Consider the following 15,597-nt stretch of genomic DNA (forward strand, 5'->3'; position numbering starts at 1 on the left):
CTCCCCCAGTTGTTACAAAATGCATTGAAAGGTATACAGTCTCTTCTCAATGGGGGTAAGATGAAACTGACACAGACCGAGGAACTTGGAGCTCTTCTGGCTGTGCTAAAGGTAAGTGCTCATCGCGATGAGTGTCTTTCCTGCTCAGACCCCAGGCATAGGGACCACTTCATGTCATTTCTCTAAAGCTAGCTTTTGGGCAGTATATATTAGGAGATCGTTCAAATGTTCATATGTAGGCATATGTCAAATTAAGAACTGAAAACAGTAAGCTGTGCTTTAAGTAAATTCATCAAAATTCTAAAACTTTACGTATGAATCTTCACTTAGGAAGGGAATAGCTTATGATCTGTAGACAATTTAATTGTAGATCCTCTTAAACCTGTTTGTACTTGAAAGAGGAACCAGGGCTTCTCTTTGGCTCTTGGCCCACATAAGTAGACAGGCCAGTCAGATGGCAATTAGTAGGCTGCCTCCTTTCGTTTCTGAGCCTGCTGGTCGGTGGGAAGGTACCTCTCTGGGGACCCACCTTTCAGGTCAGCCAGGAAGCGGCCTCGGGTCAAAGCCATTTTTAACTTACCTTGATCGTGACTAAAACTTTAAATCTTTCCCTGTCCCATCTCCCATATAGACAGCTAGATGTGGACATGGATAAGTGAAATAAAAATGATAGATTGTTTAAAAAAATCATAGATAAAATAATCGGATAAAACAGGTTGGATAAATTTTTAAACTTAATAAAAATGGTAAATAAATAAAGTAAAATCAAACTTAAACTCATCTGACCAGACCAGATCCACCCAGATGGGATTAAACTCTTCTGTAAGCCCTAAACCTTCAAGATACCAATTTTCTGTCCCTTTGAATTTCTTCAATAAGATTCTAGACATTAATCGGTTCATCGATGTGATTCAGAACATGGCAAATCATTCTGTTTTATGATTTGTTTTTGTGTGTGCGCTTCCTTCATCATCATCATCAGAAATCTATGTTTCACGGACTCCCGGGACTAAACATAGAGCTGCCCACGGTGTTATACCCCACTCCGCTTCCTCAGTATGACGGGCGGCCACCTGTCAAACTGCAGCAATCCGAATCCAACACTTCTCGACCAGCTGTGGTATGCTTGTGTTTACTTAGCACGAAGTTGTGGATTGTTTTTAATATATATTTTCTGTGATTTGCATACCTACTTGCGCCAAAGGCTGACCTTAAATTTGATTTCAGTTTTGGGTTTTTAGCATAGTAAATGTAAATTCATCAGACTGCTGAAAACACTGGTTAGAGCATCTTATATTTCTAAGAGGTCTAGGCAGTGTAAGCTGTAGCAGCAGACATTCACTTTACGCCTGAAGCCGCACATCCTCGTTCCCCAAATGCTCGAGACCACAGGTCAACCCACTTTTTCTACAAAAGGCTAACTGGTAAATATTGTAGGTCTCTGTTACAACTGCCAGGTTTCCCAGCCTGTTCATATAGTTGCCATCTCCCTCATGTTTCCATTGGAGAACCTAGAGCATACAGATATATGGGCCACTGTATTATATCTGGGCGTGTATCCGGTATTACTTATAAAATGTTTATAATTCGAAATTCTTCTACTCATTGAGTTACTCAACATTTACTGAATACTTGCTACATCCCAGACATTATGCTAAACATTAAGGATATAGATTCTGTTTTTAGGAGTTTAGGGGAGAAACTCAGAGCCTACTTGGGATTTTCTCTCTCCCTCTGTCTCTGTCCCTCCCCTGCTTGCTCTCTCTCTCTTGCTCTCAAAATAAAATTTTTTTTTTTTTTTTTTAAAGAATGAGTAGAGTACAAAAAGGAAGGAAAGTGTTGGTTATTTTTTTCCGCCAGAGGAAACAGAAGGTGCCTAGGCATAGAGGATGAGCATGTGTGCAGCCTATTTGTTAACCAGTAGTCTAGAGTGTCAGGTGCGTGCAGGAGAAGGCTGGGACAAGTAGGTAGCAGAGGCCAAATCATAAGGGTCTTTTGTAGTATGCTAAGGAGTTAGTTTTTATCTTACAGGTGGCAGAGATGAAGACTCATATAGGGGAGTGATATGATCAGATACACATCTAGGAAACATCACTGTGGTAGCAAGTAAAAGGTGTGAGTCTGGGGCCATGTTAATAATACAAAATAGAAGTGATGAGGACCTTCCTTTCTTAAATTCAGGGGACCTTGAGAATGCAGAGGGAGGCCTAGATTCCAAAGATATTTGGATGTCAGAAAGGAAGCAGGAGAAAAGAAAGAAACTGGCTCTTACTTACTATCTACAAAGCCTCAGTGACCTAAACCGTGCATTGTATATAGTGGATTAACGTCTCTCTTCTACGTCTAGAGTGGTGCTAGCTATGGGTCTTATCTGGAAGAACTGAGAAAATTGTCACTCTAGTCATTTTCTATAGACTTGAAATCTGTTGCTGCTGAATGCTTTCACAACTGTGCAAGGAAAGTGGCATTAGCCTTATACTCACAGATCAGGAACTTCAAGCTAAGTGGAAGGTGAAATGATTTGCCCACAGTCACAGAGGTAGAATTTAAACCCAGGCTACCAGTATGGCTCTGTTGTACATACGTCATGCCTTGTTTCCTGTAGTCCAGTAGGGTGTGTGTAAGCACTTAGCACAGCACCTGACACACAGAGTATTAAGTAAGTGCCATTTTTTCTCCTCTCCTCTTTTCTTCTTTCTTCAGACTACATGTTGGGGACATATTTAGTAAATTATCAAATGAGAAAGTACCAATACCTCTCATATGTATGTTTTCATTTGCTCCTAAAATCAGAATAAAAAGAAGAAATCAAAAGTAAAATCAAGGAAAATCCAGCAAGAAGAGGAAGAGGAAGAATCCAGTGGTGAAAGAGAAGCAGCCCCCATCACTGGCTCAGGCAAAGAGAACCTGCGTGAGGGGAGCACTCCCTGCTCCTCCTCCCTGGGAGTCCGAAGTTTGCCTGTAGAGGGAAGCAGCATGGCAGGAAGAGACCGAGTCTCCACCCCCTTCCGTTCTGCCAGTTGGAAAAAGGTCAGCAGTAGTGAGTCTGACTATTCGGATGCTGAAGGAGGCATGCAGAGTAAAATGAGGTAGTAGTATTTTGTTATGTTGTTACGCCTTCTAATCTCAGGTGCACATAAGTTAATAACTTTGCTTAAAAACCTGACTGCTACACAAGATTTAATTTGAAGATTCATTTATGCTGGGCTTTGTGTCACTCTACATCTGCCTTGTCCCCTTCATCTGCCTTTGTACATGTTGTTCCTCTGCCTGGAATTTTCTCCCACTTTGTGTGCCTTCTTATTAACCACTACTCCACTTTGGTACGAGCTCAGCAATCATGTCCTCTGAGAAGCCTTTTCTTACTAGCACCCCTGCTCCCCAATTCTGGCTTTGGTGCCTTCTTTGTGACCCTTTGATGTATCTCCACCTTAGCATCGATCAAAATGCCCTGCAGTTATCTCTTTAACTGTCTGTCTGTCTCTGCCCCTCTCAGGCTCCTTGGGGGCAGGGCGGGCTTTATGTCTGCCAGCCTCAGCACAGTGCCTGGCACATACTCACTACTCCTGATGCCAAGCTGTTGCCCTCTTATTTTCTGTCTAGTTGTGTTTTATATTGTTTACTGTATTAACTTGTTATGTAAACAAATTGCTTTAGCATGTTTTGATTGCATTTTGAAAACTATTTTTTCAACTATCACGTTGGCATATTTACTTTTGGGTTTATTCAGAAAGTTGAGTTTCTTAGTGCATCATGTGAGGTGGCTGGAATAAATAGAATTTCATGTTTGTATTTTTTAAAGACTTTTTTTCTTCCTTCTCTTGGATAGGTCTTACCAAGCCAAAGTTCGCCAAGGAGCATTAGCTTGTTTTCTTTCTACTATAAAATCAATAGAAAAAAAAGTTCTTTATGGCTACTGGTCAGCCTTTGTTCCTGATACACCCGAGCTTGGAAGCCCTCAGTCAGTGTCCCTGATGACTCTTACGTTAAAAGATCCTTCTCCAAAGGTAAAAGCACTTAAATTCTGAGCATAATACCAGGAAAGTCTTTGTTGTTTTCCCTGCCTTATCTGGTCTCATCTGAACACAGCTCTCATTACTAACAGTCCAACTCCTGACTGGAGAACCACAGGACAGGCAGGAGGACAGAACACGGGCGTATGTGAGTAGCAGCCTGAGAAGGCTCACACTAGGGGCCCTGCTGCCTAGGGCTTGCTTGGAGCCTGAGCGCACTGACTTGTAGCCTCCGTATCCCTTTGGAGCTGCACTGAGACAGCCGTGGTTCTTTCCCTTTTATGGGAATGTTGATTGCCATGGGATTTATAATAGGAAAAAATCAAAAGCAGTTTAAACACTCAGTGGAACATCTTCGTCCATAATGGTTACGAAGAATATGTAAAGCTTAGAAAAATGTCTATGATAAGAACACATAAGAAAACTTGTGGGTGACCCTTCAAAAGCTTTTACAGGGTGAAAAAAATAAACAGGCCTCAGTTAAGCACAAAAATTTCAAACATCCAATATCCTGAGTCGTTAAACCAGCAGGAAATTTTCAGATTAACTGAATCAGTAGCAAATGAGAACCTGTAAGAAAAATGGAAAATAAGGGGTGACAAATAAGTCAGTACTGAAGCCATTCTTGTAAGTGAAAGGAAAAATACTATAAAGGTTAAAAAATACATATATTTGAAAAGCCTCCCCCAAAAATAAATAAATAAATAAAAAAGAAAAAAAGAAAAGAAAAGCCTCCGGCTGCGGGGAGCTGCCGGCAGGAGCTGAGGAGATCATCCTGTGGAGCAAGTGGCAGGCTAGGTAAACCACCCGCACTGCAGCTGCCCAGCCAAGGGGACAGCGAACGTATGAGTTTGGGATATGAGTACAGAGAGGTTATGGAGTCGGATTTCATGAAAGTGGATTGAAATCTGTGTCATGGTGTTTATGTCTTTATAGTTTTTATTTATTTATTTTTTTTATTTATTTTTTTTTTCAACATTTATTTATTTTTGGGACACAGAGAGAGCATGAACGGGCGAGGGGCAGAGAGAGAGGGAGACACAGAATCGGAAACAGGATCCAGGCTCTGAGCCATCAGCCCAGAGCCCGACGCGGGGCTCGAACTCACGGACCGCGAGATCGTGACCTGGCTGAAGTCGGACGCTTAACCGACTGCGCCACCCAGGCGCCCCTGTCTTTATAGTTTTTAATGTTTACATTTGCCTTAGAGTACCATGAGAAATTTTACATGCTGCAAAGTGGTCCTCCTTGATTTGGGTACCTTTTACAAGACCAGTGCTCTAACCCCTGAGCTATGGAGCCTTGGGTACCTTTTAGATATGGTCTTGCTCTTTAACTTTGATGAATGCAATGCAAGAAATGTGATGAAAAGGAAACGTATAGAACTTCCTTCTGGAGATGTCCTAGCTCCAGGACATGAAGGTCCTGGAGAAATGGAAAAGCAGTCATCATTTGTAGGATTTAGAAAGATCAAACTAATGAGTAGAACTTGTCAGTTCCATGTAATGGCAAGTGAAATGATTGTAGCCAGAAGCTTTGTCACAGATTTTAGGTTAGAAAGGTGTAAAGAAGTGTGATCATGGTCCACAGTGAGCCTTAGTACACACCTCTGCAAACTGTCCCTGTGCACCAAGACACGTGCTAGGAGCAAGTGTTGTGGTCGGTGATGTCAGTGAGAGAGACTTTTTACAAAGACTCCTAGAAAGTTGTGTGCAAAACTTAAAAGTTCACATAAATGCAATGGAGCAGCAATCGTTGATCAGAGCTAGATTAAAAGGTACAGTCATGTGTAAAAGCTGAGTGGTCATCTGCTCAAAGGCTCGTTGTAAGTATAGAGTTGGATGCCTGAAGTTTCTCTTAGGATGAAACATGACAGTAGTGCATCTTGCTGAAGTGCACAGTGATGACAGTTTCAAGTTCATGGCAGCTCTGGTATGACCTAGGGTAGATTCAACTGGAAGCACAGTTTTTACTGATATGCTGAGAAACTTTCCAAAGAAAAACGGACAGAAGGAAGGGGACTGGACTCTTCATTCAGAACACTGGCAATAGATTACTTTCGGGAAGTTGCAGTATGAAATGTTAGAGTGATTAATTCCAAAGGAGAAAACTTAGAAATTTCCTTTAGGATTTGGCAGTGGGCAGTACTTGGGAAATGGTCATATTTTTACATGTTGGAAATGTGCTTCAGAAAGCACATCCTGTATGTTTCCAGATGGCACAGAGCAAATTATCAATAAAAATACCATGACTAATTTATGAATTTCTTCTATAGGATTTCTTTGGGTGTTAAAGATAAATTTTTTTTTTTCAACGTTTATTTATTTTTGGGACAGAGAGAGACAGAGCATGAACAGGGGAAGGGCAGAGAGAGAGGGACACAGAATCGGAAGCAGGCTCCAGGCTCTGAGCCATCAGCCCAGAGCCCGACGCGGGGCTCGAACTCACGGACCGCGAGATCGTGACCTGGCTGAAGTCGGACGCTTAACCGACTGCGCCACCCAGGCGCCCCTCTTTGGGTGTTAAAAAGGTAGATTATGTGGCTATAGCAAGACTTGATCTAGGGAACAAACTATGGGACAAACTTTCTTGGTACCTTGAGAACTATCCCGATTTTCAAATTTCATGATTTTTTATTTCTCTTTTGGAGAGCTATGAAATGTGAAAACAAATAAAAATCTAGAGTAATAGCCCTATAAGGAAAGAGAATAAAGCAGGTTTGTAACTATCATGGACTGGTAGGTAGTCGGGTTTTCCCTTATATGGCCGACCAAGAATCTAGAGACCCCGACACAGTGTTCAAATGCCCCCACCCTAAAGGCAACCAACTTTAGGAGTGTGATCAAATAAAGTTAACCTTGAACATGTGTGCAGAATAATCAGTCCTGGGACAAAGCTAAAGAAGGGAACAACCAAGTACATTGAAACCTCACTGCTACCCACTCCCAGCCATGACTTCTTTATCATCCTCCCAGGAAGATTGAGACCAAACATAAAAAAAGGAAAAACTAAGGACTAACTGAGCTACCTTTGCAAACATTTCTGCCACATCCATAAGTAGCAAAAAGGGGAAAGTGTTTTCCTGTTTCATTACCTTTGAACAAGTCTTCATGTCCAAGGAAGTGAAACTACTCCCTGGTGAAACAGAGCACACTGATGTTTATCAGATTGAAAAGTCTTCATCCATCATTGTAAATATTCAGACAATAAAAACTTAACAAAATGAGTTCTCTGGAGAGCTGCCCCTCTTAAGATTTGCTTGCACATCAGTAATTTCTGCTGAAAGTGCTGATCAGAACTGGTAAACAGTATATTAAATATTGATGTAAGAATCAGTGAAGCAGAACTTGAATGATTCAGTGTCATAAGTAGCTTTTTTTTTTTTTAGCAACAGAGATCTATTAAACAAGGTTTAAAGGAAATTAAATCAGACCTATGAGAAATATCATGTGATATAGTATTATATTTTTCATAGATTTCCTACCTCGGTGATACATTTCAGTGACTTTCCTTTTGTTTTCATTTGTGATAGTCATGGATACTTTTACCTCTTAGGGTACCAAAGTTAATGAGGCTAAAAACTTTTGGCTTTTGAGTATCAGTTCATTTCTTTCCACAAGTTGGTTTTAAATTGTAATTGCTTTGTCACCTGTGGGAATCATGATTTTTTAACTGCCTTATAAAGAAATGGAGGTTCAGCATAGCATACCTTTATTCAGACCTGCCATCTCATCAGGCGTTGGCAAACTATGTTTCTGTATGACCCATGAGCTAAGAATACTTTTATACTTTTAAATTGTTGTTAAGAAAAAACTTTTTAAAATGGTATTTCATGCCATGTGAAAATTATATGAAATTCAGATTTCATTGTCCGTAAGTAAAATTTTATTGGAACATAATCATATTTATTCTTTATTTAGCATCTGTCTTGTCATGGCTGAGTGGTTGCAACAGAGGCTGTGGCCTACAAAGTCTAAAATATAAAGTAGGTGCTACTGGTCCTTTGCAGAAAAAGTTTGGCAGCCCCTTATCTAAGTTTTTGTTGGGTCAGCTGACTTGTGACTTGAGTTCTTTCTCGCTTGCTGTCTCTCTCACTCTCTCTCTCTCTCTCTCTCACCCTCTCACCCTCTCACCCATACACACACACACACACACACACACACACACACACACACACACAATTTCCTAATACATTGTCAGCTTCCTAACTTAAATGATTATGCTTGATTCTGAAGACTTATATTGTCATACTACAAATTTATTCTCAGAGCGGTAAATCTTTAGTTTTTTGTTTGTGAGCCCACTCTACAAAAGATGTGCAGAAATGACTTATTCCTTAGTTACTTGGAGATGATATAGTTGAAGATTTTCTGGAGAACCTTTTTCACACCAAACTCAGATATGCTTCATGGTGAGCAAATATTTAGATTAGAATTACAATGTTGATTCCCCACTTTTAAAATATCTGGAAGTATTTAGTTGGTATTCTGGGGGGCTGGCCAAAGAGGGTACAGTATTATATAACTGGTCCTACATTTATCACCTGCATTCCATTATGGTTAAATTGGCTTTCTTTTTATTTTTTTCTTACCTGATTTTTTGTTTGCTTGCTTTTAATGTTTATTTAATCATTTTGAGAGAGAGTGTGTGCAAGCAGGACAGGGGCAGAGAGAGAAGGAGAGAGATGTGGGACTCAGTCCCACAACGGCGAAATCATGACCTGAGCCGAAACCAAGATTTGGATGCTTAACTGACTGAGCCACCCAGGCTCCCCTCTTTCCTGATTTTTAATACCACGGAATCATCAGAGTACCAACTGAAAGTAATGCTTTAATCTTATAAACAAAATTTTGCTTCATTGACACTTTTCCTGACAAGTACAGCAGACCATTGACAAAGGTGCACATATTTTCCTTTCCTTCCATGAGGTTATAGTTAATAGTTTTCCTTTCTTTGATTATCAAAGACTCTCACTACAGGCAGTATTATTTTCTGTACCTAAGACTGTTTCTGAAAAGTTGGATCACTAATGATGCCTGCCAACTTGAATGTGCACAAAGTTCCTAATACACTGTTTAATTAACTTCGAGCACTCATGGATGCTTCAGTGTCGCATGTTTAGTGTGAAACAGACTCTACACTTGGGTATTTTTTTTCCTACCCCACGAGCTATTTAGTTCTCTCTTTTTACTTGGCCTTATGCTTGAATAAACTAGACTTCTAATCTTTTAAGTTATTCTCATGTTCATGATTTCAGGGTTTTATATTATGTAGCTTAGACTTACTCCTTCCTGTAAGAAAACCTAACAGCAATGTGATAGAAGTTTTTTTAAAGTGAGGGTGCAAGTGGCCTAGTTCATGGCTACTTTTAGGACCTGATAGATAATCTTATTGCCTCTAATTTTCTAATTAAAATGATCCTAAATACTTCAAAAATTAAAAACAAAAATAGGAAGAAGGGGATTTGACTCCTGATTATTAACTAATCAAGGTGAATCATTCTGAAATTTCAGACACGTGCGTGTGCTCTGCAAGTTTTATCCGCCATCTTGGAAGGCTCAAAGCAGTTTCTTTCTGTTGCTGAAGACACCAGTGACCACAGAAGGGCTTTTACTCCCTTCTCCGTGATGATCGCATCCAGCATTAGAGAGTTACACAGATGTCTTTTGTTAGCTTTGGTGGCGGAGTCATCCTCACAGACCCTCACTCAGATAATTAAGGTAAGCATGCCAAGTTATCAACGGGTTCTGGATGGGTTTTCTCTGTTTCGATCTTGTATAATGTTTTACATTGTCCAAAAGTAATTTGACTTAAGAATAGAAGTAACAATTTTATTTAAAGTTATCCTATTTGTTTTATTTAAAGCTATTCTATTAAAAAAAAAAAAAAAGCTATCCTATTGTGCCTCCTCGCTTGATCTTACCTACACTCTTTGTATATCCAAATAAATGATTTACTAAAAATACTCCCATATTTTTAGTATTAAGTTGTACCAGTGAGAACACAAGTGCAAGTCCCCTAAAAAAAGGACAAAAAAGAAAAAAACTGATTTTCAAATGAGTCTTCATAGACTTTTCTTTTTTAATTAAATGCTATAACATTTTGTGTCTGTGCTGTGGCTTAATCAGGCCTATTGATGGGATATTCTTGTCTTTTGCAGTGCCTTGCAAATTTAGTATCAAATTCACCTTACAACCGTCTGAAACTCAGCCTGTTGACCAAAGTCTGGAACCAGATAAAGCCTTATATCCGCCACAAAGGTTGGTGGTAGTTTAAAATCGATTGCTCTTTTGTATCAATCAAATCTAGATTATTAGTTTTAAAAATATTGAGAGCATTTTTACAGCTCTAAGATATCTCTACTCATTCTCAAGTTTTCGGGGAAAGCAGCTATTGCTAGAAGCCTGCTTTTGACCCCAGAAGCCCCAGTGGACACCTGGAAGAAGTGAGCTGGAGAATTAATTGTAAAGATTAGTGGTTCTTTGCTGCTGCAGTGTAGTGACTTTAGAATTCTGGTTGAGCCAAGTACAGGGGGCCGGCGCTGGGGGGGTTGGGGGGGGCAGTGCTCTGGTACACAATACATAGTTTCTATCCTTAAGGCAGAAGTAAGGATGGGTGGACAATCACATAGACATCATCCTCTTTTTGGAAAGAAAAACTGGAATATAAAACATAACTGCTGTAAGATTATCTCCTCTGCAGTTTAGATAAAATTCCAGAACCTCAACTCCCCCACTTACTGCAGACTCTTATTTCTTGTTATTTCCTGACTTACTCCCACACGTGATATGTCTGTGCTATAAACATTTGCCTAGAGAACATTTGTTTTTCTTTTGCTAGCAAGCAGGCAATGAAAGTACTATGTGGTCTGTTATCCAGACCACATTCTGATAAGTTTTTCAGTCAGAGTTCTTGAAGGAGGCAGTGATGTTTCTGTGACGTCATGGGAGGGGTACTAGACCTGGAGTCCGGCTGAGGGTCTGCAGCCCATTCCCATTTCCTCCATCTCATAACTGTGGCTCTGTCAGAACTGTCATTTCCTCCTAACAGGAAGACGTTGACCTACCTTGGAAGATTTTTATAAGGCTTAAAGGAGATGATGTATACACATGTATCACTGGACATCACAGTCCAGTTCACTTGTTTCACCAATGTGTAAAATGGGAAAGATAAATCTTGCCTTTGACGTCTCTCATGTCAGTGGCAGAAGTAAGATTGAAACAACTCAAGTCTTTGGGCTCAGTCCCCTGCTCATTCCGCTGCACCAGCTTTTCTTCATCTGTAAACTGAGAGGAGTGGACCATGTCTCACGTCCCTCCCAAGTGTCTGGCTTTGTCTCTTAGCATTTTCATGAATAAAATGGTCAAACCCTCAGAAACTTGAAAGCATAGTACAGTGAACATGTGCATATCTCTACCTAGACTTAACAGTTATTAACATTTGTCATATTTGCTTTGTCTCTGCATGTATGTATCTGTGTACCTGTGTATACGTATGTGTGTATAAATAGGTATATTTTTGAACCATTTGAAAGTAAACTTCTGGGGCACCTGGGTGGCTCAGTCAGTTAAGTGTCAGACTTCGGCTCAGGTCACAATCTCACTGTTTGTGAATTCGAGCCCCACGTCGGGCTCCGGGCTGACAGCTCAGAGCCTGGAGCCTGCTTCGGATTCTCTGTCTCCCTCTCTCTCTGCCCCTCTCCTGCTTATGCTCTGTCTCTGTCTCTGTCTCTCAAAAATAAATAAATGTTAAAGAAATTTTTTTTGTTTTCATAAAAAAATTTAAAAAAAGAAAGTAAACTCCAGACATGATATTTCATCCTGAATACCTCAGCATGCATCTTACAAGAACAAAGACAATTTCCTAAAAAACACATCCCCATTCTCACACCTAAGAAATCCACATCAATTCCATAATATTGTTTCGTATCTACTCCACATTCACATTTCACCATATGTCTCAAAAAGTCTTCCCTCCCTTTTTGTGAGGACTTGGGTTCATTCCTGGTTCATGCATTTCGTGTCATTATTATGTCAGTTTAGTCTCTTCTAATCTAGAGTAGTCCCATCACCCTTTTGTTCTTTCACCACGCTGATTTGGGGAAGAGTCCAAGATCGTTGTCTTAAAGCCTGTTTTACCTTCTCAGTTTGCCAGATACGTTCTTTACAGTGTTGTTTATTTTTTTTTTTTTAATTTTTTTTTAACGTATATTTTTGAGACAGAGAGAGACAGAGCATGAACGGGGGAGGGTCAGAGAGAGGGAGACACAGAATCTGAAACAGGCTCCAGGCTCTGAGCTGTCAGCACAGAGCCCCACGCGGGGCTCGAACTCACGGACCGCGAGATCATGACCTGAGCCGAAGTCAGCCTCTTAACCGACTGAGCCACCCAGGCGCCCCTACAGTGTTGTTTAAATTCTGTTTCTGTCCCATGTATTTCTATAAACTGGAAGTTGGGTCTGGAGGTTTCATTGGATTCAGGTTACACAAGGACGCCATCATTCTTCATTGTCTGCGGGAATAATTGTGATCCTTGCGATAGCTGTTCCCACAGTGATAGTGATTCCCATCAACTTTGACAGATGTGAATGTTCGAGTGTCAAGCCTCACTCTCTTGGGAGCCATAGTGTCCACTCACGCGCCTCTACCTGAAGTCCAGCTCCTTTTACAACAGCCCTGCTCTTCCGGACTCAGCAATAGCAATTCAGCAACTCCTCACCTCAGCGCTCCTGATTGGTGGAAGAAAGCCCCCTCGGGACCCTTTTTGGAAGAGGCTTCAGTTAGCTCCCCTAAGGGGTCTTCAGAGCCTTGCTGGCTCATCCGACTTTGCATTTCCACTGTTGTACTGCCCAAGGAGGAGTCCTGTTCCAGTAGTGATGCTGGCTGTGCAGCGGGGAGCATCTATGAACCATCCCCCATGCGATTGGAGGCCTTACAGGTAGGAGGTTTCATTTTCTCATTTCTAGAATGGAAGTAATCACTCTTCTTTCAAAACATTGAATGATTGTGAGGAGTGAGTCTATGAAAATAACATATAACTGAGCCGCAGGTCAGTGGTGTTAGAGACCTATGTTTTAGGTGTGAGTGCTTTGTTGTTTTGGTTTTGGCGGCGGTTAGGAGAAGACTTGGTTGTAAATGTCACATTTATTCCTCTTTGTTGCAAGTCACTTTAGTGACCATAGTTTTTATGTGACAGGTTGGGTATGCTAGATTATATAGTAATTCTGAAAGACGTTGTACAGTTAAGCTTTGATTTCTGAGACTTTAAATATTTAATTCTCCATAACTTCTCTTCCATCTTCTGTCTGCGTAGAGACAACAGGAAGAAAACAACCCCAGATTAATTTATTTGCTTCTTTGGTACTCAGCTGTGATCTGAGGCATGGGTTTGGTCCTGGGCTCTGCTGCTGATTGTGCGGTTGATATTAAACATGTCCTTTAACCTTTAACTTTTTTAGCCTTAGCTTCTTTAGCTGAAATATTCAGTTAGTACCTGCCTCAGAAAATTGTTCCCAGGCTTGAATAGTATTGACAACCTTAATGAAACACATTTCAAAAATTATAAAGCACCGTGAAGTTACATGATAGAGTTAACTGATTTCAGTCATAAAATAAAGATTATGGTTGTTCATTTTATTCAACATCAGATTCCTGCCTACCCCTTGTTAAATGTGAGTGATTTCTGAAATATTAAAACACTTTTCTGGATATTGCAGCCCTGCATTTAGGTCTTGAGGTTATTCCTCTGTTCTCTTTGCAGGTGTTAGCTCATCTGGCCAAGGGCTACTTTTCAATGGCTCAAGTGTACTTAATGGAGCTTGGAGAGGTGATTTGCAAGTGCATGGGGGAAGCAGATCCGTCTATTCAGCTTCATGGAGCAAAGGTAACTTTGATGAAAAGCCACCTGCTATTTTCTTCTCTTCCTTTATGTTCTTCCCTCTGTTCTATGTCAGTTCTGAGGTTTCTTAAAGGGGTATCAGGTAGGGAAAGTCATACATTCCTTCATTTTCAGCTCGCCAGAGAAACCCAAAGAATTCATTTGGTAATAAATAAACAATATGTTTCTGGTGGTTTTGCTCCTGAAAGAATGCCTCTGATGTCAGAGTTACTGAAAGAAGAAAGAAAATTCAGTTGGAAACTATTTTTCCCTTTGATTTGAGGTCGTCTCCAAACAAGTGAGGTTTTCTGCCTCCGTAATTCGGATTATAAAATCTGCTTTGATAATCTATATTTCTTTTGCCTTGGCAGCTTCTGGAAGAACTGGGGACAGGCTTAATACAGCAGTATAAACCAGATTCTACCATAGCTCCTGACCAGAGAGTGCCAGTCACCGTGGTAAGTACACGTTGTTCAGTGCTCTTCTAGTGCTGCAGTCAGTTGTGAGGCTCAGTGATGAAGTGAAGTAAACTGTGTAGTTTCTTCCAGTGTCAAAAACTACAGCTAATGATATGTGATGACAGGAGACTAGCATGAATAAGATTTATTTGCATTTCTGTTTATTTGCAGTTCAGTATGTGGTCGGATTGTGTGTAACGTACAGCCAGCAATTGAAAAACCAGTATTTCTTTCGCATAAAACCTCGTGTGGTTCCTCATCCTGCCCAAGAGGTAGACTAGAATGGTGGGAAGAGCCAAGGATTTGGAATCCGAAGACATGAGAGCAAATGTAGGGAGCACATTAATGGATGTGTGAGCACAGTTTCCTCATAAAGAGGAATAATAATCTGTAACTAGACTGAATAAAATGTAAGGCTGCTGGCAAATAGTAGGTGCTTGATAGATGTTGATTCCCTTAACTCCCTCACCACCCCGCTCCAGGATTCCTAGTAAATTCCTGTGACCTTAGGTTGTTTCTGTTGTCTCCATACTGTGCCAGTTCTTTGGAGGAGGAACACGTGACCCTACCAAAAAGGGCTTCTACTTGGTGCCAAAAGCAAAGTCAACTCAACATTAGTGGTGTTCTTTACCTTCTGCCCTCCTCATCCTGCCCATTCTTTTCCCTTTGCAATTTCCATCATCCCTGCAAGCAATTAAGAATATCTAGCCCTAGTCCTTTCCTGAGACTGCCACTCAAGCTGAAACGTCACCATTGACAGGGAGAGGAGTTGAGCTTTGCTCAGACAGACCTGGGTTTGCACCTGGACTTCTCCCCCTGCTGGTCAAATGACTGTAGGCATCACGTTCAGGTTTTTTCATTTGTTAAAAAGAGATATGCTTTCTATATTACTTGTCAGTTGCTGAGTAGTAAATTAGCCAAAACACTTAGCAGCTTACAACAATATATATTCTCTCACATAGTTTCTGTGGCTCAGGAATTGGGAGTAGCTTAGCTTTGTCCTTCTGAGGCTGCAGTCAAGATGCTGGCAGGGGCTGCAGTCAACTGAACTTGACAGGGGTTTGAGGATCTTCTTCCAACACGGCTCACTCACATACCTAGCAAGTTAGTGCTGGCTTTCGGCAGCAGGCCTCTCTTACTTCCTTCCCACAAGGAACTCTCCAGAGGGCTGCTTGAGTGTCCTGTGGATATGGCAGCTGGCTTCCCCCATAGCAAGAGAATCAAGACAGAGCAAGACAGAAGCTGTGGTG

At 40.9% G+C, this 15,597-nt stretch overlaps 1 protein-coding gene across 4 annotated transcripts in view; it reads left to right on the forward strand.

Annotated features, from left to right (window-relative positions):
• Positions 1-15,597, forward strand: part of HEATR6 (HEAT repeat containing 6) — a 36,256-nt gene that overhangs the window by 9,692 nt on the left and 10,967 nt on the right. For all 4 annotated transcript variants that reach the window (XM_086686675.1, XM_086686673.1, XM_025917364.2 and 1 more), the window contains 9 exons: positions 10-111; positions 983-1,120; positions 2,794-3,089; positions 3,830-4,007; positions 9,527-9,733; positions 10,174-10,273; positions 12,595-12,950; positions 13,773-13,895; positions 14,261-14,347. In XM_086686675.1, coding sequence (XP_086542801.1) covers positions 10-111; positions 983-1,120; positions 2,794-3,089; positions 3,830-4,007; positions 9,527-9,733; positions 10,174-10,273; positions 12,595-12,950; positions 13,773-13,895; positions 14,261-14,347 — 1,587 coding nt within the window. The remainder of the gene's footprint in view (positions 1-9; positions 112-982; positions 1,121-2,793; positions 3,090-3,829; positions 4,008-9,526; positions 9,734-10,173; positions 10,274-12,594; positions 12,951-13,772; positions 13,896-14,260; positions 14,348-15,597) is intronic.

Source organism: Puma concolor, chromosome E1 (assembly GCF_028749965.1).
Source record: "Puma concolor isolate L17-30 chromosome E1, mPumCon1.1.hap2, whole genome shotgun sequence".
Lineage (NCBI taxonomy): Eukaryota > Metazoa > Chordata > Mammalia > Carnivora > Felidae > Puma > Puma concolor.